A 25,056-nucleotide genomic window follows, 5' to 3' on the forward strand; every position below is an offset into this window, starting at 1 on the left:
TCAGCTTTTACATAGTGGACAGGTCAGGAGTCCTGCCCCACACCCCTACCTACTTTTCTAAAGGGCAGGGAGGATCCTCCCTGGCTGATAGCTCAGTTGGTTAGAGCATTGTCCTGATATGCCAAGGTTGTGGGTTTGATCCCTGGTCAGGGCACATACAAGAATCAACCCATGACTGCATGAATAAGTAAAACAACAAATTGACATATCTCTCTCTCTCCCTCTCTCTCTCTCTCTTTTTCTCTCTCTAAAGTCAATCAATAAATAAAACTAAAGGGAAAACTCCTTTGCCACCTATGCTGAATACATTAGAAAACACTTTGGGCCTGACTGATGGTGGAGCAGTGCTTAGAACATCTGTCTATCTGGGATGCTGAGGTCCCAGGTTCCAAACTCCAAGGTCACTGGCTTGAGCATGGGCTCATCATCATGATCTCATGGTCACTGGCTTGAGCACAAAAGTTGCTAGCTTAAAGCCCAAGCTTGTTGGCTGGAGCCTAAGGTCTCTGGTTTGAGCAAAGGGTCAGTGGCTCAGCTGGAGCACCACTCCCACCCCACCCTCTGTCAAGGCACATATAAGAAGCAATCAATGAACAACTAAAGCGCCACAACTAGTATGAGTTCATGCTTCTGCTCTCCCTCCCTCTCTCCCTCCCTCTCTCTCTCTCTCTCTCTCTTTTTCTCTCTGTCTCATAAAAAACAAACAAACAAAAAAACACTTTGGGAATGGTGTTGGCCTGAGAGTTATTAGTCATCTGATTGCTATAATGGCATTTATGCATTTTGAAGATTGAAATTGTGCATTTTAGTTCCAGTCTAGAAAAGTAAAGTCATCAGTTAAGGAAATTCACCACTCATTTTAGCCACGAGAGGCTTTGATTTGACTATATCCAGAAAATGTTGGTTTATTTGACCTCAACTTGAAATCCCTTTAAAATTGCTAACCTCCAAACAGACTTCTTGATCTTTATGCCAGATTTCCCTGTAGGCCCTTTTTTGCCTGGAGAAATCCTGATTATCTTTAAGAAACTGTTCCCCGCCCCCTCCCCCCACCATACCATTCCCCATGAGTTGTTGGGTCAGCCCACCCAACACCCTACCACCACCAGCCAGGCAGAGTTGACCTTTGTCCTCCCTGCCCCAGGTGCTCTGTTTTTACCTCACAGATGGTCCTTATCTTCTTGTTAGGGTTTGCTGTTTGGGAATCTGGGCACTGACAGAATGCAGAGACCTAGATGGTCCCATGAGCTTTATGTCTTCTCCAGCCTCAAGCAGCACTGTGATTTGCTTGACTTCAGATTGAATTGGACTCACCTTAAGCTGCTAGTATAAAATAAATATGATGTTGCTTTCATACAAATCCAGAAGTTTTCTACTGTCCAAGTCACTGACAGCTTACAACAGACCAACAGAATTACCAGCTACTTTCAGTTGAGCCTCTAGTTTAGGTGCTACAAAGCCTTTCTAGAAGACATGTAAACCACCATCATCATCATCAATATCCAGCACTGGATGAATTGTGGCTTTTTCATCTAACTTAATAGCTTTATTGAAGTATTATTTACATACCAAAAATGTGAGGTAGGTAATTCAGGTATATCATTCACACACTGTAAATTCACCAGATTTACCCATATCAAGTGTACAATTCAATAACTATTAGTATATTTATAGAGTCATGCAACTAAGGTCCCAATCTAATATAGAATATTTTTATTACCTCCAAAAGAAACCTTATGTTCATCTATAGCCACTTTCCATTTCTATATCCAAACCTTACTTTCTTTTTTTTAATTTTATTGATTTTAATTTATTGTGTTTACATAGATTCAAGTGTCCCGCCCAATATATCTCTTCCCCCACTGCCATGTTCCCCTTGATACCCTCTTTGCCCCCTCCACCAATGCCTTCCCCCTTTCCCTCCAGGATTTGCTGTCCTGCTCTCTATAACACTGTGTTATGTATATATAATTTCACCAATCTCTTTCCTTCTCTGATCCCATCCTCTCATCCCCTTTCCCTCTGTCCTCTTTTCCTCTGGTCCCTTTGATCCCTCCTCTGTCTCAATTTCATTCCTCAGTTCTCATTATTCTTTGGATTCTTTGAATGAGTGAGGTCATATGATATTTTTCTTTCTCTGCCTGGCTTATTTCTCTCAACATAATAGTTTCCAGGTCCCTCCATATTGTTGCAAAAGGTAATATTTCCATCTTTTTCATAGCCCCATAATATTCCATTGTATATATGTACCACTGCTTTTTAATCCACTCATCCACTGATGGACACTTGGGCTGTTTCCAGATCTTCGCCATTGTGAACAATGCTGCCATAAACATGGGGGTGCATTTCTTTTTTTCAGTCGGTGATATGGTGTCCTTGGGATATATTCCTATAAGTTGGATGGCTGGGTCCAAGGGAATTTCCATTTCTAATTTTATGAGGAATCTCCATACTGTTTTCCACAGTGGCTGCACCAGTCTGCATTCCCACCAGCAGCTCGGAAGGATTCCCCTTTCTCCACATCATCGCCAGCACCTATCGTGTGTTTTGTCAATGAGTGCCATTCTGACTGGTGTGAGGTGGTATCTTATTGTGGTTTCAATTTGCATTTTCTAATGATTAGTGATGTTGAACATTTTTTCATCTGCCTATTGGCCATCTGTATGTCCTCTTTGGAGAAGTGTCTATTCATTTATTTTCCCATTTTTAATTGGATTATCTTCCTGGTGCTGAGTTTTACAAGTTCTTTATAAATTTTGGTTATTAACCCCTTATCAGACGTATTGTCGAATATGTTCTCCCATTGTGTGATTTGCCCTTTTATTTTGTTCATAATGTTTTTAGCTGTGCAAAAGCTTTTTAGTTAGATATAGTCCCATTTATTCATCCTGTCCTTTATTTCACTTGCACATGGAGATAAATCAGCAAATATATTGCTGCAAAAGATGTTGGAGAGCTTACTTCCTATGTTTTCTTCCAAGATGATTATGGTTTCACAACTTACATTTATGTCTTTTATCCATTTGGAGTTCATTTCTATGAATGGTGTAAGTTGGTGGTCTAGTTTCATTTTTTTTTGCAGGTAGCTGCCCAGTTGTTCCAAAACCATTTGTTGAAGAAGCTGTCTTTACTCCATTGTATGTTCTTACTTCCTTTGTCAAATATCAACTGTCCATAAAGGTGGGGTTATTTCTGGGTTCTCGGTTCTGTTCCATTGATCTATATTCCTGTTCTATGCCAGTACCAAGCTGTTTTGAGTACAATGGCCTTGTAGTATAACTTGATATACGGAAGTGTGATACCTCCCACTTTATTCTTCTTTTTCAAGATTGCTAAGGCTATTCGTGTTCTTTTTTGGTTCCATATAAATTTTTGGAATATTTGTTCTATATCTTTGAAGTACATCATTGGTATTTTAATGGAATTGCATTGAATTTATAAATTGCTTTGGGTAATATAGACATTTTTAAAAATTTATTCAGTTTTAGAGAGGGGGGGGGAAGAGATAGAGAGAACAGGGGGAGGAGCAGGAAGCATCAACTCTTATATGTGCCTTGACCAGGCAAGCCGGGGTTTCAAACTGGCAACCTCAGCATTCCAGGTTGACGCTTTATCCACTACGCCACCACAGGTCAGGCTAATATAGACATTTTAATGATGTTTATTCTTCCTATCCATGAACACAGTACATGTTTTCACTTGTTTGTATCTTCCTTAATTTCTTTTATCAATGTTTTATAATTTTCCGAGTACAAGTCTTTAACCTCTTTGGTTAAATTTTATCTCCTAGTACTCTATCTTTTTTGTTGCAATAGTGAAGGGGATTATTTTCTTAATTTCTCTTTCAGAGAGTACATTGTTGGTATATAAAAATGCCTCTGATTTCTGAATATTAATTTTATATCCTACCACCTTGCTGAATTCATTTATCACGTCACGTTGTTTCTTGACTGAGACTTTAGGGTTTTCTATGTACAGTATTATATCATCAGCAAATAATGATAGTTTTACTTCTTCTTTTCCAATTTGGATGCCTTTTATTTCTTCTTCTTGGCTGATTGCTGTGACTAAGACTTCCAGAACTATGCTGAATAAGAGTGGTGAAAGGGTATACCCATGCCTTGTTCCTGATCTTAAGGGGATTGGTTTTAATTTTTGCCCCTTGAGTATGATGTTGGCTGTGGGTCTGTCATAGATGGCCTTTATCATCTTGAGGTATGTTCCCTGTATTCCCACTTTGCTGAGAGTTTTGATCATGAATGAGTGCTGGATTTTATCAAATGCTTTTTCTGCATCTATTGATATTAATTATCATGTGATTTTTCTTCTTCCTTTTGTTATATGATGAAACACATTGATTGATTTGAGAATATTGTACCAGCTTTGGCTCCCCAGAATAAGTCCCACTTGATCATGATTTATGATTTTTTTCATGTATTGCTGGATCCAGTTGGCTAATTTTTTTTTTTAATTTTTTTGTATTTTTCTGAATCTGGAAACGGGGAGAGACAGTCAGACAGACTCCCGCATGCGCCCGACCGGGATCCACCCAGCACGCCCACCAGGGGCGATGCTCTGCCTACCAGGGGGCGATGCTCTGCCCCTCCGGGGGGTCGCTCTGCCGTGACCAGAGCCACTCTAGCACCTGGGGCAGAGGCCAAGGAGCCATCCCCAGTGCCCGGGCCATCTTTGCTCCAATGGAGCCTTGGCTGTGGGAGGGGAAGAGAGAGACAGAGAGGAAGGAGGGGGAGGGGTGGAGAAGCAAATGGGTGCTTCTCCTATGTGCCCTGGCCGGGAATCAAACCCGGGTCCCCCACACTCCAGGCCAACACTCTACCGCTGAGCCAACCAGCCAGGGCCCAGTAGGCTAATATTTTGTTGAGAATTTTAGCATCTAAATTTATCAGGGATATTGGCCTACAGTTTTCTTTCTTTGTATTTGTTGTCTTTGCCTGGTTTTGAAATGAGGATTATGCACGCCTCATAAAAGGAGCTTGGAAGTCTTCCCTCCTCTTGAATTTTTTGAAATAGCTTCGAAGGATAGGAGTTAGTTCTTTGAATATTTGGTAGAATTTGCCTGTGAAGCCACCTGGCCCAGGACTTTTGTTTGTTGGGAGGTTTTTGATAACTGTTTCAATTTCATTTGTTGTAATCAGTCTGTTTAGGTTTTCTGATTCTTCCAGATTGATTTTTGAAAGATTATATGTTTCAAAGAATTTGTCTATTTCACCTAGGTTGTCTAATTTTTTTGGCATACAATTCTTCATAGTATTTTCTTACAATCCTTTGTATTTCTGCTGTATCAGTTGTTACTTTTTCACTCTCATTTCTAATTTTATTTATTTGAGTCGTCTCTCTTCTTTTCTTGGTGAGTCTGGTTAAAGGTTCATTGATCTTGTTTACCTTTTCAAAGAACCCGATCTTGGTATCATTGATACTCTGTATTGTTTTTCTAGCTTCTATGTCATTTACTTCTGCTCTGATCTTTATTATTTCCTTTCTTCTACTTCCTCTGGGCTTTCCTTGCTGTTCTTTTTCTAGTTCTTTTAGATGCAGGGTTAAGTTGTTTATTTGAGCTTTTTCTTGCTTCTTAAAGTATGCCTGTAATGTTATGAACTTCCCTCTCAGGACTGCTTTTGCTGTGTCTCATAAATTTTGAGTTGTTGTGTGTTCATTTTCATTTGTTTCAAGGAAATTTTTAATTTCATCCTTGATCTCATTGTTAACCCATTCATTATTTAATAACATGCTATTTAGTTTCCAAGTGTTTGAATGTTATTCAGTTTTTCTGTTGTAGTTGACTTCTAGTTTCATGCCATTGTGATTAGAGAAGCTGCTTGATATGATTTCAATCTTCTTGAATTTATTGAGTCTCATTTTGTGTCCTAACATATAGTCTATCCTAGAGAGTGTACCATGAGCACTTGAAAAGAGTGCATATTCTGCTGCTTTAGGGTGAAAGGTTCTGAAGATACCTATTAAATTCAGTTGATCAAGTGTGTCCTTTAGGTCTGCTGTTTCTTTGTTAATTTTCTTTCTAGAGGATCTATCCATTGATGTTAGTGGGGTATTAAAATCCCCTACTATTATAGTATTGCTGTTGATCTCGCCCTTCATATCCATCAAAGTCTGCTTTATATATTTAGGTGCTCCTATATTAGGTGCATAGATATTTATTATGGTTATATCTTGCTGTTGGATTGCTCCCTTTATCATTATGTAATGACCTTCTTTTTCCCTTACTATAGCCTTTGTTTTAAAGTCTAATTTGTCAGCTATAAGTATTGCTACCCCAGCTGTTTTTTCATTTCCATTTCCATGAAATATTTTTTTCCATCCTTTACTTTCAGTCTACGTGTATCTTTTGTTTTGAGGTGGGTCTCCTGTAGACAGCACATGTACAGGTCCTGTTTTCTTATCCATGCAGCTATTCTATGTCTTTTTATTTGAGCATTTCATCCATTTACATTTAAGGTTATTATTGATATGTAGTTGTTTATTGCCATTTTATTCTTTAAATCTACATTCCTCTTTTACTAGATAATTCTTTTCCCTTTGTTCTGTTTACAACAGGCCCCTTAACATTTCTTGCAGCATTGGTTTGGTTGTAATGAATTCCTTGAGGGTTTTTGTTGTTGTTGTTTTGTCTGAGAAGCTTTTTATTTCTCCTTCAATTTTCACCGATATCCTTGCTGGATAAAGAAGTCTTGGTTGTAGGCTCTTATTTTGCATTACTTTGAATATTTCTTGCCATTCCCTTCTGGCTTCAAGTGTTTCTGTTGAAAAGTTGGATGTCATCCTTATGGGAGCTCCATTGTAGGTGATTGACTGCTTTTCTCTTGCAGCTTTTAGTAATCTTTTTTTAATCTCTTATCTTTGGTGTTTTAATTATGGTGTGTCATAGTGTAGGTGTTTTTGGGTTCCTCTTTAATGGAATTCTCTGTGCTTCTTGAACTTGTATGACTTTTTTCTTCATCAATTTAGGGAAGTTTTTGGCTATGATTCCTTCAATCAGATTCTCTATTCCTTGTTCTTTCTCTTCTCCTTCAGGAATTCCTATGATGCGGATTTTGTTTCTCTTCATGTTGTCACAGAGTTCTATTAGAGTTTCCTCAGACTTTTTGATACTCTTTTCTTTTGCTGTTCTGCTTCCGTGCTTTCACTTATCTTGTCCTCGCAACCTTTTTTTTTTTCATGGCACAAACACACACTAATTACTAAGGTCAGTGCCCCTGACTAAATACAACCATTTTCATCTCATGGCACAAATAAATTAGTTACTAAGGAAGAAGAGGTCAGGGCCTCTTTTTCTTTAGTAATTAGTTTATGAGTGTGTGAGAAATAAAGGTTGAAAATCACTGCTCTAAATTGTTTATTCGATCCTTTGCTTCATCCAGCCTGCTTTTAATTTCTTCTAATGTATGCTTTATTTCTGATATTGTTTTTGTCATTTCTGTCTGATTCTTTTTTATGATTTCAATGTTGTTTTTGATGCTTGCTATCTCTTTATTTAGGTACTCATTTTGTTTGTCTATTGTTGCTCTAAGATACTTGAGCATCCTAACAATCATTATTCTAAACTCTGCATCTGGTATCTTCGTTATTTCCATCTCATTCAGTTCTTTTCTGGGGATTTTTCTTGTTGATTCATTTGGATTGCATTTCTCTGTCTTCCCATTTTATCTCTGTATAGATTGCTTCTTTGGATTTGCTGTTTGTGTAGCTAGCTGAGTCTAGGGTTGGTGTTGTCTGCCTCCAGCTTTCAGTTGTGTTGTTTCTAGATCTTTTTAGGTTGGCCTCCGCTGTTGTTTGTAATCCACTGTGGGCTACTTGTCTGCTGCTACTACTCTTTTTCTATTTCTGTCAGCATTTTCTATGCTTTAACTGGGTCAGGTATGATGAGCCCTTCCTTAAGATACCACTCTAACTAGGGTTGTTAGGTCCTGAGGTGATGTTCTTCATATCTTGCCGCCGGATATGACAGCCCTGGACCTCCCTGGCAGGAACCTGGAGCAGACCAGTGGGGGTCACTGCTTATGACTGGCCCTTAGCAACCTTCTGGAGCTACGGGTGATCCACAATTTGTGGCTGCCTCTGCTGGGCCCAGATGCCATTGTAAATATCAGCTGCACTGCTAGGCTGGCTTTTATCAACTCTTGGCCAGTGTGTGTGGCCTCTCTATTCCTGAGGTGTGGTCTATCTGCTGGCCCCCTACTGCCACCTCATCCTTGGGTACTCAGGCACCAGCACTGCTGGAAGTATGGGCTTGTGGGCTGCAGCTTGGGCTGCGCCATGGGCATGTGGGCCGCTTCGCCTGGCCCACCCCCATGGGCATGGGGTATGCCTTGCTTTGCCAGGCTATGCCTCCCAATAGGGGCACGGGATCCCCCACTGGGCCCAACCCCCTACAGGCACATTGGACACCCTGCTGGGCTCTGCCTCCTGTCGCAGCACAGGCTGAACACCATGGCCACTGCCTCAGCTGGGCCCTTCAGATGGTACTCAGCCATCTGGGGGGGGGGGGAGGTGTAGCTAGCCCAGACCTCAGCACTCAAAACCTGTGTCCCTGATGCATGCCCTGCTTCTAAGCGACTCTTTGCACTGACTGGATCAGGAGAGCCTCTGGTGGGTGGGCAATTGCTTCCCTTTGCTTGAACTGTTTCTCCTGGGAAAAATGGCCACTTTAGGTTTGGGGAGTGACCCAGTACAGGGGTCACGGTGGCTGTTCCCCAAAATCTCTCCCTGTGCCCCTGAGACTACACTCTCCTCTCACAACTCCAGTCCTCTCAGCACTCCCCATTCCCAGAGCCCCGGGTAAGTGGGTGTGAACAAGGTTTTCTGTGCAGGTCCTTTAAGACAAAGCCTGGGTCTGAGAGTTCTGTCTCCCTCTTGCAAACAGTAACCTGGCTCTTCTTTAAGCTATATACTGTCAGTAAGCCTACTCTAGTCTCTGGGGCTCCAGGCTGGGGCTCCAGTCCTGGGGCTGAGGACTCACAACTCTCTAGGCAACCTACCGTGCCATGAGAGACCCTCTGGGCCACCTCTCACTCCTGGTAGCAAGGCAGCCCTTTCCATGCCTCCGCCCTTCCACCAGTCTCAGTGTGGTTTCTTCGGTGATGCTTGGCTATAGATTCCTCTTAGTTCAGTTCAAAGTTGGTTTTTCAAGATGATTGTTCCTAAGTTAAGTTGTAATCCACTTTGGTTCTGGAAAGTGGAAATTGTAATGTCCGCCTACTCTGTCACCATTTTCTCTCTCTCAACCTTTACTTTCTTATATAGATTTGCCCTTTCTAGACATTTCATATAATGAGAATCATATGTTTTTTCCAATTAGTGTAATATTTTTGAGTTTCATCAACAATGTAGCATCAGTATACACTCCTCTATGTGGATGACTACTATTCTATTTTATGCTTAAACATTTTTTTTTCTTCCCAATCTTCCATTGATAGACATTTGGGTTGTTTCTACTTTTTGGCCATTATGAATTATGCTGCTCAGTCCTCACACAATCTTTCTGTAGGCAAATTTTCATTTCTCCTGAGTAGAACCCAAAAGTGAAATTGCTGGTTCATATAATAACTCTATATTTAACATTTTAAGAAATTGCCAAGTTTGTTTCCAAAGTGAAAGTACCATTTTACATTTCCCCAGCAGTATATGAGTGTTTCAATTACACTTCATCCTCACCAACACTTGTTATTACCTTTTTTTTACTTAAGCCATTCTAATGGGTTTGAAATAATATCTCACTGTGATTTTGATTTGCATTTCTCTAATGACCAATGATGTTGAACATCTTTTCATGTGCTTGTTGGTCTTTGGTATATCTTTTTATGAGAGGACTAAGTACCTTTTAGAGAATTAGATGAAATTTTTCAACATAATGAATGAAGGACACACTGCATGGCCAAAATGTTAATTTAAGTTTCTACCTCCTGAATCCTCTAAGTTCTCAAACTTTTTGATGTCTGGCGCATTTAAAATTCTACAAATAATTGTAGGTGCACTAGATACAAATTTCTGAGAAATATGTTATAATAATTAAGTCAAATATTAAAGAAAAATATATAAAGTTCAAGCATGCTTTTATGGTAATTAAAGGAAATAAATACGACAAAATTAAATTTATTCTGACATTAAAAAACACTTTTATGTTACATTTTTTGTTATGCTTTTTAGAATTTGTAAAAAAGAGGAGTTAAAAAATAAAAAAATGACAGGAAAGTTATCTTTTTTATATAAATAGATACATTCTTAGTAAGATTTAGTAAATTCAGCAGGTCCCGGTGCAAATGTGTCAAGTTTTTTCATTCTTGTGTTTATGAGAAACATGAGCCTGATATGTCCTAGTGATTTCTTCAATGTTTGAACATATATTTGAAAGACAAACTCTCATTTCCATGTCAATACCTGGTAAAAAGAGAAGAATTCCTCTCTTTTTACTCTTAATTGTGTTGAGGGTAGAAAATCCTAATTAACATAAATAGGGTGTTGACAATTGTAGTAAAATGTTCAAAGCTTTTTCAGATATTGCCACATATTCTTTTATAGAAAGCCAAAAGGCTTCAAGAGACAATTTATTATGTTTAATCATCAATCCATAATCAGTGGATATAGCTGCCAGTTCTTCTTCTGTTAATGTTAAACCAAAATCACTTGAAGTTTCCATGAATGGGTTTCTAATCCAATCGTATTGTTCAGTGTTAAATGATGAAGAATGCTGTAAATTAAATTCTACCCGTCATCCTTCAAGTCCTATTTTATTTACACTTAACTTTTGCTTACTTCCAGAATCAAATTCTTTAATATCGCGCTTCTTTTTGAGAAATCTATCCATTTTATTTGGGTGTATTTATCCAAAAATAATATAATGATGTTAATAATAAATAATAATAATATTTATATTAATAATAAATATAATAATGATGTGTTAACAAAAAGAGCGGTATTTCCATAATGAAATGGTATAAAAGAGTAACTATACAAATATTGATCAACTTATGACCTATGCAACATTACTACCATTCGACTTTACAACCACAATTGCTAGCCATGACTGCTCCACATCTGGCAGCATAAGCGTTGCCCAGCTGGGCGTACGACAGTGCGGACCAGCTTCTGGAAGCACTACCATCTCTGCGTGCACCATTTCAACTGTTATCCCAGAACCGGTACAGCAATTTGTGTTTTGTGTCTCAGATATTTTTCATCAAACCCCTCCCAAGATGTCTACCAAGAGGAAATTGTCTTTGCAAATATTAAACCAGTTTTACTAGTAATGCAGTGTTTTACTTAAACCTGACAAATGTAAAAATAAGAAACAAAATGATGTAGAGATGATACAAATAGCATAAAATGAACAAAGAAAATTATGATATATAACAATAATGAAAGAAAATTATGATAAAATATGACTTAAAAATTTTTATAACATCATTTCACAGTACTGTACATATAGCCTACTGAACTTATGACCAAATCATGTTACGACTGGTCTGTCAGAACCAATCATGGTCGTAAGTCGAGCACTAGCTGTATTTATTTTTATATCTGGGCATATGCCATGAACTAGCGCAGCTAGTCATTCCAGGTCCCCAGTGGGAACAGTGCGGAATTAAAAAAATATGTGGAATGAAGAAAATATGGGGTCGCGCCTGACCAGGCAGTGGCAGTGTGGATATAGCATCAGACTGGGATGTAGAGGACCCAAGTTTGAGACCCCGAGGTCATCAGCTTGAGCGCCAGCTCATCTGGTTTAAGCAAGGCTCACCAGCTTGAGCCCAAGGTCGCTGGTTCGAGCAAGGGGTCACTCGGTCTGCTGTAGCCCCCCGGTCAAGGCACATATGAAAATCAATTAACAAACAACTAAGAAGCCACAACAAAGAATTGATACTTCTCATTTCTCTCCCTTCCTTGCTGTCTGTCCTTATCTATCCTTCTCTCTGTCTCTCTCTCTATCTCTGTTACAAAGAATAAAACAAAAACACAAATAAAGTAGCCCTGGCCGTTTGGCTCAGCAGTAGAGTGTTGGCCCACCGTGTGAAAGTCGCAGGTTTGATTACCAGTCAGGGCACACAGGAGAAGTGATCTTTATGTAGCAAAGGCTCAAATAGTTTGATCAAGGCCTGGCCGGTTGGCTCAGTGGTAGAGCATCGGCCTGGCGTGCAGGAGTCCCGGGTTCGATTCCCAGCCAGGGCACACAGGAGAAGAGCCCATCTGCTTCTCCACTCCTCCCCCTCTCCTTCCTCTCTGTCTCTCTCTTCCCCTCCCGCAGCCGAGGCTCCATTGGAGCAAAGATGGCCCGGGCGCTGAGGATGGCTCTCTGGCCTCTGCCTCAGGCGCTAGGATGGCTCTGGATGCAACAGAGTGACGCCCCAGAGGGGCAGAGCATCGCCCCCTGGTGGGCATGCCAGGTGGATCCCAGTCAGGCTCATGAGGGAGTCTGTCTGACTGCCTCCCCGTTTCCAGCTTCGGAAAAATGCAAAAATAAAATTAAAAAAAATAGTTTGATCAAGTAGGCCCTGGGCACTGAGGATGGCTCCATGGCCTTGCCTCAGGTGCTAAAATAGCTCAGTTGCTGAGCAACGGCATTACCTTGTAGGAGACTTGATGGGTGGATCCCAGTTGGGGCACATGCAGTAGTCTGTCTCTGCCTCCCTGCCTCTCACTTAATTAAAAAAAAAAGTAAAGAAAGCAACCCATGTAATCAAGATACTTTCCTAACATGTAGTTACTATAATCTGACTCCTTTTCTGTGGTTTTATGCAAACTGTAAGACCTGCTTTTATGAAGCAAATGGCTGCAATTGCCATTTTTCTAATAAAACTACATCAACTAATGTATCTTTAGTCAATATTCTGTAAACATGAGAAAGGTTTAAACCTGTAGAAAATTTTTGTAAGAGTTTATTTGAGAAAACTGACAATTTCTGAGAGGCAAGATCTCAGATGCTCCAGGAGAATGACAGTTTACCATTTCTTTTATGTGTCTGGACTTAAGGCAGGAATGGAAAGGTTACATGAAGATAGGAAAAAGCTAGGCAGGAATTGGATTACAGCAGTGTTTTTCAACCACGGGGGTGCCAGAAAATTCGTGCGGGTCTGTGAAAGAGTTAACCACTCTGATGTTGTATGAAGATTACCCAATGATCTTAGTCGAATTTGCTTACACTTGGGGTGATTGACACTTATCAGCCTGTATCATCCATGAAAATACTTCTGAGATTCTCTTAGATATCTTTGGAACTTGCAGGTTCATTCAAACAACCTTTTGCACCATGCAGAGCATTTACAAATCATGCACTGTAGACTAAAAGCATTTTGAAAAACTTACACAGTATTCAATGCATAGCACATGTGGAGCTCAGAAATCAAGCACCAGCTGGCATCATGTTACACTGTTATGTGCAGTAAGATAAAACTTCATCTGTTGCATGTTTCTGTTTACAGCTAGCTAGGTAACCAATCCTCAAGTGTAGAAAGGTTGAAAACTGAATTACAGGATAGTCAATAAGATTATATGCTCTCTCAGGGTGGTCACGCTTCCTAGGGATCTGATAAAGAGGCATTTTAAAGGTACGCTAACTCATGGACATGGACAACAGTGAAGTGATTGCTGGTGGTGGGGGGAGGTGGGGGCAGGGGCAGGTTGGGGGTTAGTGGAGGATATAAGGTGCATAAATGGTGGTGGGAAGACATTTGACTTGTGTCGCAAACTAGCGCAACTAGTAATTCCAGGTCCTGAGTGGGAATGGTGCGAAATTAAGAAAATAGGCTTAAAGAATTAAAAAGAATGGGTTCAGGAAGGCTCTACAAAGCTGATAGCTGAAACAAAGGGCCCCTTGCAAAGCCTCACTTTGCTTTATTTATAGGGTAAAATGGGCCATTAGCAAATCAATGAGATCTTTGATTATACACTGGGGAACAAAATTTTTGTTGCATCCACAAAAACACTTGTTCTTACCTAATTCTAATGTGCTGATCTCAAATCTGACATTAGTTTTTCTCTGTAAGCTACAGTTTTTTGCAATTCAAGATTTTAGGTTTTCATCTTATTGTAAAATTTTTAACATTTAGTTTAACATAATGAAGTAGAATGTCTTTTTGGGCATCATCTTTGTGAAAATATAATAATTTATATAATGCAGTAAATACACTAATACACTAAAAGATATGATTGCATCAGAATTTGTCTACAATTTTGAAATAGAACATATTAAAACACTTATTTTAATCATAAAATTTGCGCAAAACTTATTTAAATTCTATACAGGCAAAAATTTGCATTTGTAGCTCTTGCATTTGTGTACTTGTTGAGGACAATCTCGTTTGATGCTCCAGCAGTAGTCTGCTCATCTCTAACAGCTCCAAGATTTTCGGGAAACTTATCAAGGTGACTGTTCAGGAAGTAAATCTTTTTTTTTTTTAATTCATCCTTTTATTTTTTTTATTTTTACAGGGACAGAGAGAAAGTCAGAGAGAGGTTATAGATAGGGACAGACAGACAGGAACAGAGAGAGATGAGAAGCATCAATCATCAGTTTTTTGTTGCAACACCTTAGTTGTTCATTGATTGATTTCTCATATGTGCCTTGACCATGGGCCTTTGGCAGACTGAGTAACCCCTTACTCCAGCCAGTGACCTTGGGTCCAAGCTGGTGAGCTTTTTGCTCAAGCTAGATGAGCCCATGCTCAAGCTGGCGACCTTGGGGTCTCGAACCTGAGTCCTCCACATCCCAGTCTGACATTCTATCCACTGCACCACTGCCTGGTCAGGCCAGGAAGTGAATTTTAATGCTCATGTTACATCCAATATTGTGGAAAACCAACAGCATCCTTTGAACCAGTTCATAGTTTTCTGCTTTTTTGTTGCTAAGGAAGTTCTTTGAAACTGCCACAAAAGACTGCCATGCTTCTTTCTCCTCCTTATTCATCTTCCTGGCAAATTCTTCATCACGTATGAGGGTTTGAATTTGAGGTCCATCGAATACACCTGCTTTTATCTTCTTGAAAGACAAGGCAGGAAAAGCAGAAATAATATGTGAAAGCATTCACTTTCTCTATTCAAAGCCTGAACAAACTGCTTTATTAAGCCAAGTTTGATGTGAAGTGGGGGAAAAATGATCCTGTCTTGCCGGGGTCCAGCCCCGGGGGGGGATTCAGGGGTCCCACAGGAGGAGACGGCGTCGGCGAAATCGAGTGAGAGAGCCGAATTCTTTTCTTTCTCTTTATTCTCTAGTTAGCATTTACTGCCAGGCATCTCTGCCAAATGCTAGTACAGCTCCTTTTTTATACACACACACCAAGTTACAATTACATGGTATTAATCATTGCTTCTGTTTCACTATGTTTACATGTTTCCAGATAATGGTTAATTTATATCTATAAACTACAAATCAGGTGGCAAATTATTCAAAGTACAACTACAAAATAATTTGAATAGCGATAACAACATTGGTAAAAGCTTTTAAAGGATTAGTACTAACTAATAACTCAACTTTACTGTTGTTATGAGTCAAGGGGCAGAGAGAGATTAACAGACAAAATCATTAGGGATTAGCAAAGGACCACCGCTTGCTCAGGCAAATGGCCTTGAGTTTATGTAGTGTCCTGACTTTTCTCACAAGATAACAAAAGGCTTGCCCATTAAGAAATTGACATAACATTAAGAGTAACTTTTACTTAAAGATATATAGAGTGCACTCACAAGATAGCTTAGTAGCAACATAATTTCAGAAGACATTTATTGCTATTGCTTCTATGGATGCCCCCCCATACCTCTCATTATCTGAAGAAAGAATTTTGGGGAGTATACAAACCTCATGAGAGTGTCTCACTGAGAAAGCCCAGCAACTGCCTTCAGTCATAAAACAAGTCTCTTAGCAAAACATTCTTTTCTTGCTGACTGCATTCCCATCCCAGGCCATGCAATGGGCCATTCCATTACTCCTTTTCTAAGATTCTATTGTCTAGTCAAATTTTATTTATTTATTATATTCATACACTAGTTAAGTTCTAACTATATTCTTCTTAGAGTGTTCCACCATCTGCAGGTCAGGTAAGCAAGAAGAAAGGAAAGTTTCTCTACTCTATCACATGAAAAGGCTAGGGAGGAAAAATGATGAATTAAGTGAAGGCCGATAGGTGCTCTGTGCACAGCCACTGCCTTCTACCCATACACAAGTCACAATCTATTCTTTCTAACATGATTAAGAAGAAATTCTCCTACAAACTTAACCCTTTACGAGGGATATCATAGCCAGCCTCTTATGTTTATGAGCCCAGTTCAAGGGGCTTACAGGCTTCTCTGTGGAACTCACACCCTCTGTCTCATTTCCAAAGAAATTCCTACGAATCTACAGGGAAAGCACGGTACTATTATCCCTGTGCCATAAATAATAGCACACACCCAGAAAATGGGGGATATAAGGCCAGATTAATTCAAAAAGTCAAAAGGGGGAAGTATCGTTGTGCCTTTCCTTTGTGGTGACTTCGTCAACCCGCAGCCATTGGTCTTCACTGCAGTGACTCTGTCAACCAGCAGCCGTTGGTCTTCTCTGCTGTGACTTTGTCAATCAACAGTTTTTGATCTTCTTCTGCTGTGACCTTGTCAGCCAGCAGTTGTGGGTCTTCTCCTGCTGTGACCTTGTCAGCCAGCAGTTGTGGGTCTTCTCCTGCTGTGACCTTGTCAGCCAGCAGTCGTTGATCGGCTCCCGACACTGTCTCGATTAACTACAAGTTCATTCACAATATTTTGCATCCCTACTTCCAGAGCTTCACGTTTCGGCCAATCCTTCTGTGTCCAGTGTTTCTCCCGAGCTTGGCTGTCCCACAAACACAGAAAGCAAGGATACTTCATGAAACTTCTCTGTTGCCCGAACAGGAAATTTACCATTTTAAGATCCACACAAATGATCCAGTCATGCTCCTCATACTTCAGAAAGTCGAGGACAATTTTTATGTCATTATAGTCTTCTCACAGATGAGTTGAATAACCAATTGGAACCGCTGCATAAACATTACTGTTGTGTAGGAGAACAGATTTCAGACTCCATTTAGAGCTGTTAAGAAATAGCCGCCATTCTGTTGGACTGTAAGTGGTAACATCTAGCTGACTGAGAAGACTACTGATATCATGACAATAAACAAAGTGTTTGTCTTCGGAAAAAATGTCCACAAAAATTTGTTCACACTTCCTGAAATGGAATACTTTAGCTGACCGGTGAAATACATTCTTTTTTTGAAGACTGGAAGCTAATAATTCAGCTGCTTTCTTTGATAGGACCAAATCTTTTACTAAGTCATTCAATTCGGATTGGCTGAGGGGTTAATGAGTGCTTGGCATCAGAAGAAGACCCTTCAGATTCTACAACCATTTCCTCATGCATCTTATCAAAATACATTTGATCACCATGTTCACTTTCTTTGTCCTTAGAAGAAATAAAACCATTGAAAACTGGAACTGGGAGTGTTTTAGAGTGTGGGACAGGTCGTATTGCTGAAGGAATATTAGGATATGCGATCATATGCCGTTTTTTCTTGCTGATGCCCTTTGTATTGATCAGACAGAAATAACAGTCACTGCTGTGGTCCTTAGGTTCATGCCAAACTATGGGAATACCAAAAGGCATTTCTTTGCATTTTCCTTTCGTCCAGTCACAAAGCATTTCCTCACAATTATGACACATAATATGAGGAGCCCAATTCTTGTCTTGATCACCAAGGGGAACTTGAAAATAGGCAATACATGCACGTGTCACAAATGATGAAATATTGCGCCTTTGATGTTAAGGTGTGTAACAGCCACATATATAACAGAAGGTGTCAGGACTATTCTTACATTTATGCCTACTCAAAGAAGCCATGATTCAATCTTAAAACAAAATAAGAGGGTATTTTTATCAGATAATAATTTTTTACATTTAAAAACAACTACAATTATGTAAAAGTGATGTTTGTAAAACATTAATTGCCTTGTGGTTATGTTCAGTCCAAGAGTCATTGCCTTTTAACTCCAATTTAAAAACCAATGCATGCCATTAACTGTAACAAAAAGAAATTAAAATTGCATAAAAACTAGAGCATGCATTAAGAAACGGATTTCAGATTTGGAATCAGCAATGCAGAGATATATATAAACAGTCCTAAAACCTCATGCAACAGAAAATTTAAAAAAAAAAAATTGTTCCCCGGTGTTATGTTTCCAAGGCAACCCAAGAAAACCCCCACCATACTTAACATCCTAACTTTACACAGAGAAGAAACTTGCCTCCAGTCTTTCCAGGGAACATAGGGAGTAGGATGAGCATCACAGCTAACATGGAGGTGTGGGGAAGGGCTTAGCCTTTTGCACCTTCACAGAACAAGTGAGGTGGGGGGTTGGGCAGACTGTCCGCTTACAGCCTATTCCCCAAATCTCTGTCGCCCAAAAATCCAAACTGCAAAAACTCTGTTGGTTTTTTGGTCCCCAACAGACTTGGGGTGGTGAACACACAATGCAGTGAATAGATGATGTGTTGTGGAATTGTGCACATGAAACCTGTATAATTTTATTGACCAAGTGTCACCCTAATAAAAATTTTAAAATACAATCATGTGATTGTATAAGTCCCCAAAAGTCACAAAGGTGATCTAATTGTTATTATCTACATTAAGAAATTAATAAAAATTTAATTTTGGAGAAAAAAAAAAGATGTGTTTACCTACCTGCACAAAAGCAATGGACAGGGCAACATTTTACTAAAGATAAAACTTATACTAAAAATGCTATATGTCTGGGATGTGACTTACTCACCATGACCTGTCCAGTTAAAGTATATGATGAGATCACCCTCAGAGGTTATTTTTGGTGAGATTTATTCCAGAGCCCCTTTTCTGTCCACAGCCATTGTCTCCCAGCTCTTTAGCAGTAGATAAAAGGTTCATGCTGGAGTCCTAGTTAGTATATTTATGGCTTTTACTTTTTGTTTCTTCCATTTCACAATATTTGCTCCTTGTCTGTGGTCTCTATTTGCACATGTGCATTAATTGGTCTGTGCTAGCTAGGTTTGACCATCTAGAAAGGTAGGAGGGGGCTTGTTTAAATCCACATCAGTTTGTTGCTTCAGATTCTAGTTTTTGTGTTACTGAGCTTGACAGATTTAGACAATGTCTGACAGGGTTTTGCAATCATTTGTTTTTATGTCAGAAGATTAAAAAATGTGTCCTTATTTGGAGTGAACTCCAAATTTCTATCATCTTTGCAATACTAACTAACCTCTGTCTAGCTTTGGTGAAAAATCAGAACTAGCCTGACCAGGCGGTGGCGCAGTGGATAAAGCATCGGACTGGGATGCAGAAGGACCCAGGTTCGAGACCCCGAGGTCACCAGCTTGAGCGCAGGCTCATCTGGTTTGAGCAAAGCTCACCAGCTTGGACCCAAGGTCGCTGGCTCTAGCAAGGAGTTACTCGGTCTGCTGAAGGCCCATGGTCAAGGCACATATGAGAAAGCAATCAATGAACAACTAAGGAGTCACAACGAAAAACTGATGATTGATGCTTCTCATCTCTCTTCGTTCCTGTCTGTTGTCTGTCCCTATCTATCCTTCTCTCTGACTCTCTCTCTGTCCCTGTAAAAACAAACAAACAAAACAAAACAAAAATCAGAACTTTTTTTTTTAATAGAAAGTAAATCAGCCACCCTTGTAGAATTTTTCATTCAAATGCTGAAGCGTGTGCAGCTGTTTTTGAGACTTTACAGAGCTAAGTCCTGCTCTGTGAGACTCCAGCATCTTCAGTCTCATGAATCAGGCAACAGCTCAGCAAGGGACAGGGTTTGAGGCACTTTTCTTGCTTTCCAGTTTCAAAGCCATACAAGGGAAGATTTAGATAGGAGGGGAACTGTACTCAAGGACAAGGAAGGATTGAGAAGGAAGTTAATTGCAATGATAAGGCAGTACTGATAAGAATGGGACCTTGGCCTGATCTGTGGTGGTGCAGTGGATAAAGCCTTGACCTGGAATGCTGAGGTTGCCGGTTCAAAACCCTGGGCTTGCTCGGTCAAAGCACATATGGGAGTTCAGGCTTCCTGCTCCTCCCCCCTTCGCTCTCTCTCCTCTAAAATGAATAAATAAATAAAAATAATTAAAAATAAATAAATAAATAAATAAATAAATAAATAAATAGGACCTGAGAATAGAAACCTGGGCTTGTTCTAAAGGTTGCAGAGCCCAGCACATCTACATTCATTCATAGTGGAATTACAAAGAGCTCTGTCTTTTTCCAAAGTGTGTGGAGTGCTTTTAGCTAATTCCCCAGCTTTTTCCTGTAATGGAAGCTCTTTCTTTGTTATACTTTGGGCTCACTGTTGACCTTCTCAGCTGTGGCTGTGCATGCTGCAGTGCTAGCAATGGCTGCAGACTGGCTACATATTGACCCCAACTGTATGTATGGCACACAAGGCTCAAAGGAGTCAGGACCCTTTGAACAGACACCTCTGCTGAAAGAGATTTGTCCATTTTTTTATATAGGTACCAGACAAATTATTGTTTTCAATATGTGCCATGGTGAGAAAACTGTTGAAAAGTACTTCTTTAATATACCATCCCAAATGAAAACTAGATTTCAACATCTCAGAGGCAATGTTTCCATTTGGTCATAAAAGGCACAGAAAAGTTGAATCTGGTTAGTACAGCATCTATGTTCAGGTAGAATTGTATTTTAATGAATGGTCTATGTTAATTCTATAGAATGGCACTACTTCCACATCCTGGATGGCTCCAATACTGGCACTGTTGCAGAAATCCTATAACACAAGTGTTTTTTCAGGGAGATGTAAGGCCAGGAGCTGCCATCTTGGCCATTCACATGCAGGTTCCCATTGGATTCAGGCAGTTGGTAAAGAAATGGTGGAGTCAGAGGATGATGGGCCATTCTGTTTATTGGTGTCTCACCAAGACAGGCAAGATACAAGAGAAGACAAGGGAAAAGCAGAAAACCTGCTTTTCCCATGAAGGGCAAGGGATCAGGAAGGCCCCTGCAATGGTGATAGCAGGAACCAAGAAAGAGCAAGCTCCTGGTCTGCCCCACTTTATAGTAATAAAATCAAAACCTTTAATCCAATATACAAACAAGGAAGTCTCTGATACAAAGTCACTTATCTGAGGCATAATGGGATTCCTCATGAGAGTGCACCACCTCACATCATGCAATCAGTCAAGAGTGTGGGGAAAGGCTTAGCCTTAGGCTATAACGACCTGGCCTGCTTACAGCCTGTCCCCCACACCCAATACAAACTATAAGCGAGCAAACATATATATCATATTTACAAACTTATTTGACCAACATTCCACCCTTTTTGCTCGCTTCACAATATAAACCACAGGTATTTTCCATGATGGTCACTATGCAAGGAGTGGGGTACATTGCATAAACAGAAACAGTACAAACTACAGCAAGAGAATTAATAAATCAGAAGCTATGGGAGAAATGAGAGAGCTGTCAGCGGCACCAAGAGGGGCAAATCTTTTCCCTCTGGCAGAATACAGGCCAGAGTTTTGTCTGCAGACAGCACCGTAGCTGGTACCAGAGGCCACCCTGAGTTGGCATACCAAACCTTATTGGCCAGTACACCAGCATCTGCTGGTTCTATGTGTAGTAAAATAGGAGAACTCATTATTGGCCATAAAGAAATTATAAAGGTGCCCTTCATAATGCTGTCCCCCTGAGCACTCAGGGATAATACACTTCTACCTTAGGTAGCCAGGTGCTGGTTGCCCAGGGAGTTAACTGGAGATCCACCTCTAGCCCCTTTCCCCATGGTGCCAACAAGGCCACCCATCTCAGTTGGGGGGGCCTGTACAGTCCAGGGCCAAGTCCATCGAAGCCGTTGGCCTTTAAGGAGGGTTGTTGGGGCAGGCAAGAGCACGTTGCCCTGCTGTCCAAATCCTGGCTTGAGTAAAATGTCCTTGGTGCATATCTGCAGCTGAATGGGGGCAGCTGCCCAATGCAGGAGGGCCTCTACTGGAGCTGGGCTCCCCCGTCAAGATTTCTCATTCAAAATTCAGAGTACTGTCCATAAGCGGTATGTCCATCCAGTAAGGGAACCAGTGTCCCCCTCCTGTTGCAATCCCTGCTTTAAGAGTCCATTATACAGCTCAATGATACCAGCAGCCTGGGGGTGGTAGGGAACATGGTACTTCCAGTCCACCCCCAGCTCTTGAGCCCATTGCCTCACCATTGATCCAGTGAAGTGGGTACCATTGTCACTTTCAAGGACCAGCGGTCGCCTATATTCAGCACTCAGGCGGTCCAGAGCCTGTATGACTGCCCTCTGGTCAGGGTTATGGGCGCGGTAAGCAGCAAGCAGACCAGAGGCAGTATCTACACAAGTGACTGCATACTGGTACCCTTCTGACTTTGGTAAGGGTCCAATGATGTCTATCTGCAATTGTGTCAGTAGAACATGACCCCTCTGGATCTGTCCAGATGACACCAGTGGTCTCTGAGGGTGCTCCTTGGAACATACTGCACATTGCTCACAGGCTGCAAGTATCTTTGCATAGGACACAGGCAAGTTCCATGCTTTAACCGTAGCCCACATAGTTTTCTGTCCTGAATGGAGCAGGCGCCGGTGGAGCCACTGCGCCACATCGCCTGCAGGTGCAGTCTCCAACCATCGCACCCTTGCCAACTTATCTGTCTCATCATTCCCAGGATGGGCTAGAGGGGCATGCCCCGTGACATGATATACTGTCATCTGCTTCTGGTGTCCTATTTCCCATAAGTCCTGCCACATGGCCTGACCCCATAGTGGATGGTGCATTACCATCCACTGGTTAATGTGCCAAGTAACAATCCAAAGGGTTAGTCCATGATAGATGGCCCAGCTGTCAGTACAGATTACCAGAGGTGAAGGTTCATTATGGGCAACTAGCCAAACAGCTCTTAATTCTGCCCATTGGCTGCTTTGGCCTGTACCTTTGTCCATCCAAATAGTCTCAGTGGCCGAATAGAAGGCTATAGCTGTCCATTTCGCAGGTTGGCCCCTGCTAGAACCTGCAGTATACCAGGCATCCTTGGGGATGGGCACCCGCCCCTCCTGGTAGGGACTGACTTCAGGTTCTGCCTCCTGAGCCCCAGCTGTACCTGACTCTAAGGTCGCATAGGTGACAGGACCCAAGACTTCCTACAGTTCTGCCCTCAATGGGCTGGTGCTAAGAGCACAGCGTTGTTGCAGGTAGGCATCCCACTTGGCCAGGGTGGACATTTGGGCCATACCACTACGTGGCTTGGTTGCCCAATCTCTCACCCATTCTGCAATAGGGTATGTTATCTTGACTGTAACTGTTATTGTGGTTGTAATGCTCTCAGTGGCCAGGAGGGCAGCATACACAGCTGCCAGCTGTTTCTCCACTAATGAGTAACAAACTTCAGTCCCTTTCCACAATTGGGACCAAAACCCAATAGGTTGCCGTAAGCGCTCTGCCCGCTGCCACAAGCCCCATCCAAACCCCTCTGAGGTTACATGAACATCCAGCTCACAGGGCCTGGCAGGATCAAACACATTCAAGGCCTGTGCCACCTTGACAGCTCTCTTAGCTGCTGCAAATGAATCTTGTGCCTGCTCAGTCCAATCCCAACGAACCCCCTTCCGAATAAGGTTGTACAAGGGGTGTAGTAACTGAGCCAAATGGGGTATAAATGCTCGCCAATACCCCAACAAACCTAAGAATTCCTGTAACTGTTTTACCATAGTGGGCACGGGGTATGCTTGGATCTTATCTATAACTGCGTCTGGGATAACTTTTGTCTTACCTGACCAGACAACTCCCAAGAATTTAACAGATAACCCAGGTCCTTGTAATTTGCCCTTGTTGACTGCCCAGCCACATGCTTTCAAATGGGATAGCAGGGTAAGGACTGCTTGCTCCAATTCTGGAAAAGAATCACTAGTTAACATAATATCATCAATATAATGGTACATGGGAACTGCCTCTGGCTGTTTCCATTTAGCCAGGTCAGCAGCCACCAGCCCATGGCACAAGGTGGGGCTATGCAAATAGCCCTGGGGTAACACTGTAAAGGTCCATTGTCTCCCTTCCCAACTGAAGGCAAATTGGTCTTGGCTCTCTGCAGCTATATCAATAGAGAAAAAAGTATTGGCCAAGTCTGCCACAAAATGGTATGTCCCCAACTCATGGCTTAGCGGATTCATCATGTTAGCTATAGAGGGAACAGCAACATGCAAAGGGGGAACAACTTTAGTAAGTTCTCTGTAATCTACTGTCATTTGCCAGGTTCCATCTGGTTTGCACACAGGCCATACCAGGGAGTTGTAAGGGTTGTGCACCAGCCAGATGATCCCCACCTTTTCTAGTTCGAGGATTGTCCCTGTGACTTCTTCATGACCACCTGGCAGGCAGTACTGCTTGATGTTAGTCACACACCGAAGGATGGGTAATTGCAAAGGGGAATGTGATGCATGTCCCTGCAACACTGCCTTCACAACCCTGATCCGCAGCCGGAACTCCCTGGCTATAGTTTCCAACCACAGTCTTTGCAAGACATCTACCTCCAAAATATATTCAGGAAGAGGAGATACATACACCTTATATGGCTTAGGAGGCAGTCTTCCTATCCCCAATGGAATAGTTATTGGCTTCACTTGAACAGTTTGGCCCCCATAACCATCAATGGCCACTGGGGTCCCAGCAAACCGCCCTGGATTCCCATAGAGGAGGGAACATTCTGCACCTGTATCCATCAAGGCCAACACCCATTGTACATTGGAAGAGGACCAGTGGATAGCCAGTTCCATGTGTGGCCTCCGGTCCCTGCCCATCCTTGTTAGATAGGTCCCTCAGCCCTTTTCCTATTCAAACTGGTACAATGGGTCTTGGGAGTTCTCCTCTCCCTCGGCCATCTCTATCATATAATCTTGTAACTGAGCTGCCCGCACACCAAACGTTTTATTCGTAGGTACTGGGGCCTTTCATCTCAGTAGCTGGAACTTCTGTTCTGGTTTAAGCTGCCGCCAAAGCTCCAAAAGAATTGTATTAGACTGGCCATCCAATTT

General features: G+C 41.3%; 1 protein-coding gene across 4 annotated transcripts in view; it reads left to right on the forward strand.

Annotated features, from left to right (window-relative positions):
- GCNT2 (glucosaminyl (N-acetyl) transferase 2 (I blood group)) overlaps positions 1-25,056 on the forward strand; it is a 144,519-nt gene that overhangs the window by 9,314 nt on the left and 110,149 nt on the right. The window contains exon 2 of one of the 4 annotated variants that reach the window (XM_066377021.1): positions 16,774-17,463. The exons of the other annotated variants lie outside the window; for them this stretch is intronic. Within the exon in view, the coding sequence (XP_066233118.1) occupies positions 16,774-16,862 (89 nt within the window). The 3' untranslated portion in view covers positions 16,863-17,463. Of the gene's footprint in view, positions 1-16,773; positions 17,464-25,056 lie in introns of those variants that run through there. 4 annotated transcript variants of the gene reach the window in all.

The sequence above is a fragment of the Saccopteryx leptura genome, chromosome 3 (genome assembly GCF_036850995.1).
Source record: "Saccopteryx leptura isolate mSacLep1 chromosome 3, mSacLep1_pri_phased_curated, whole genome shotgun sequence".
NCBI classification, from domain to species: Eukaryota; Metazoa; Chordata; class Mammalia; order Chiroptera; family Emballonuridae; genus Saccopteryx; species Saccopteryx leptura.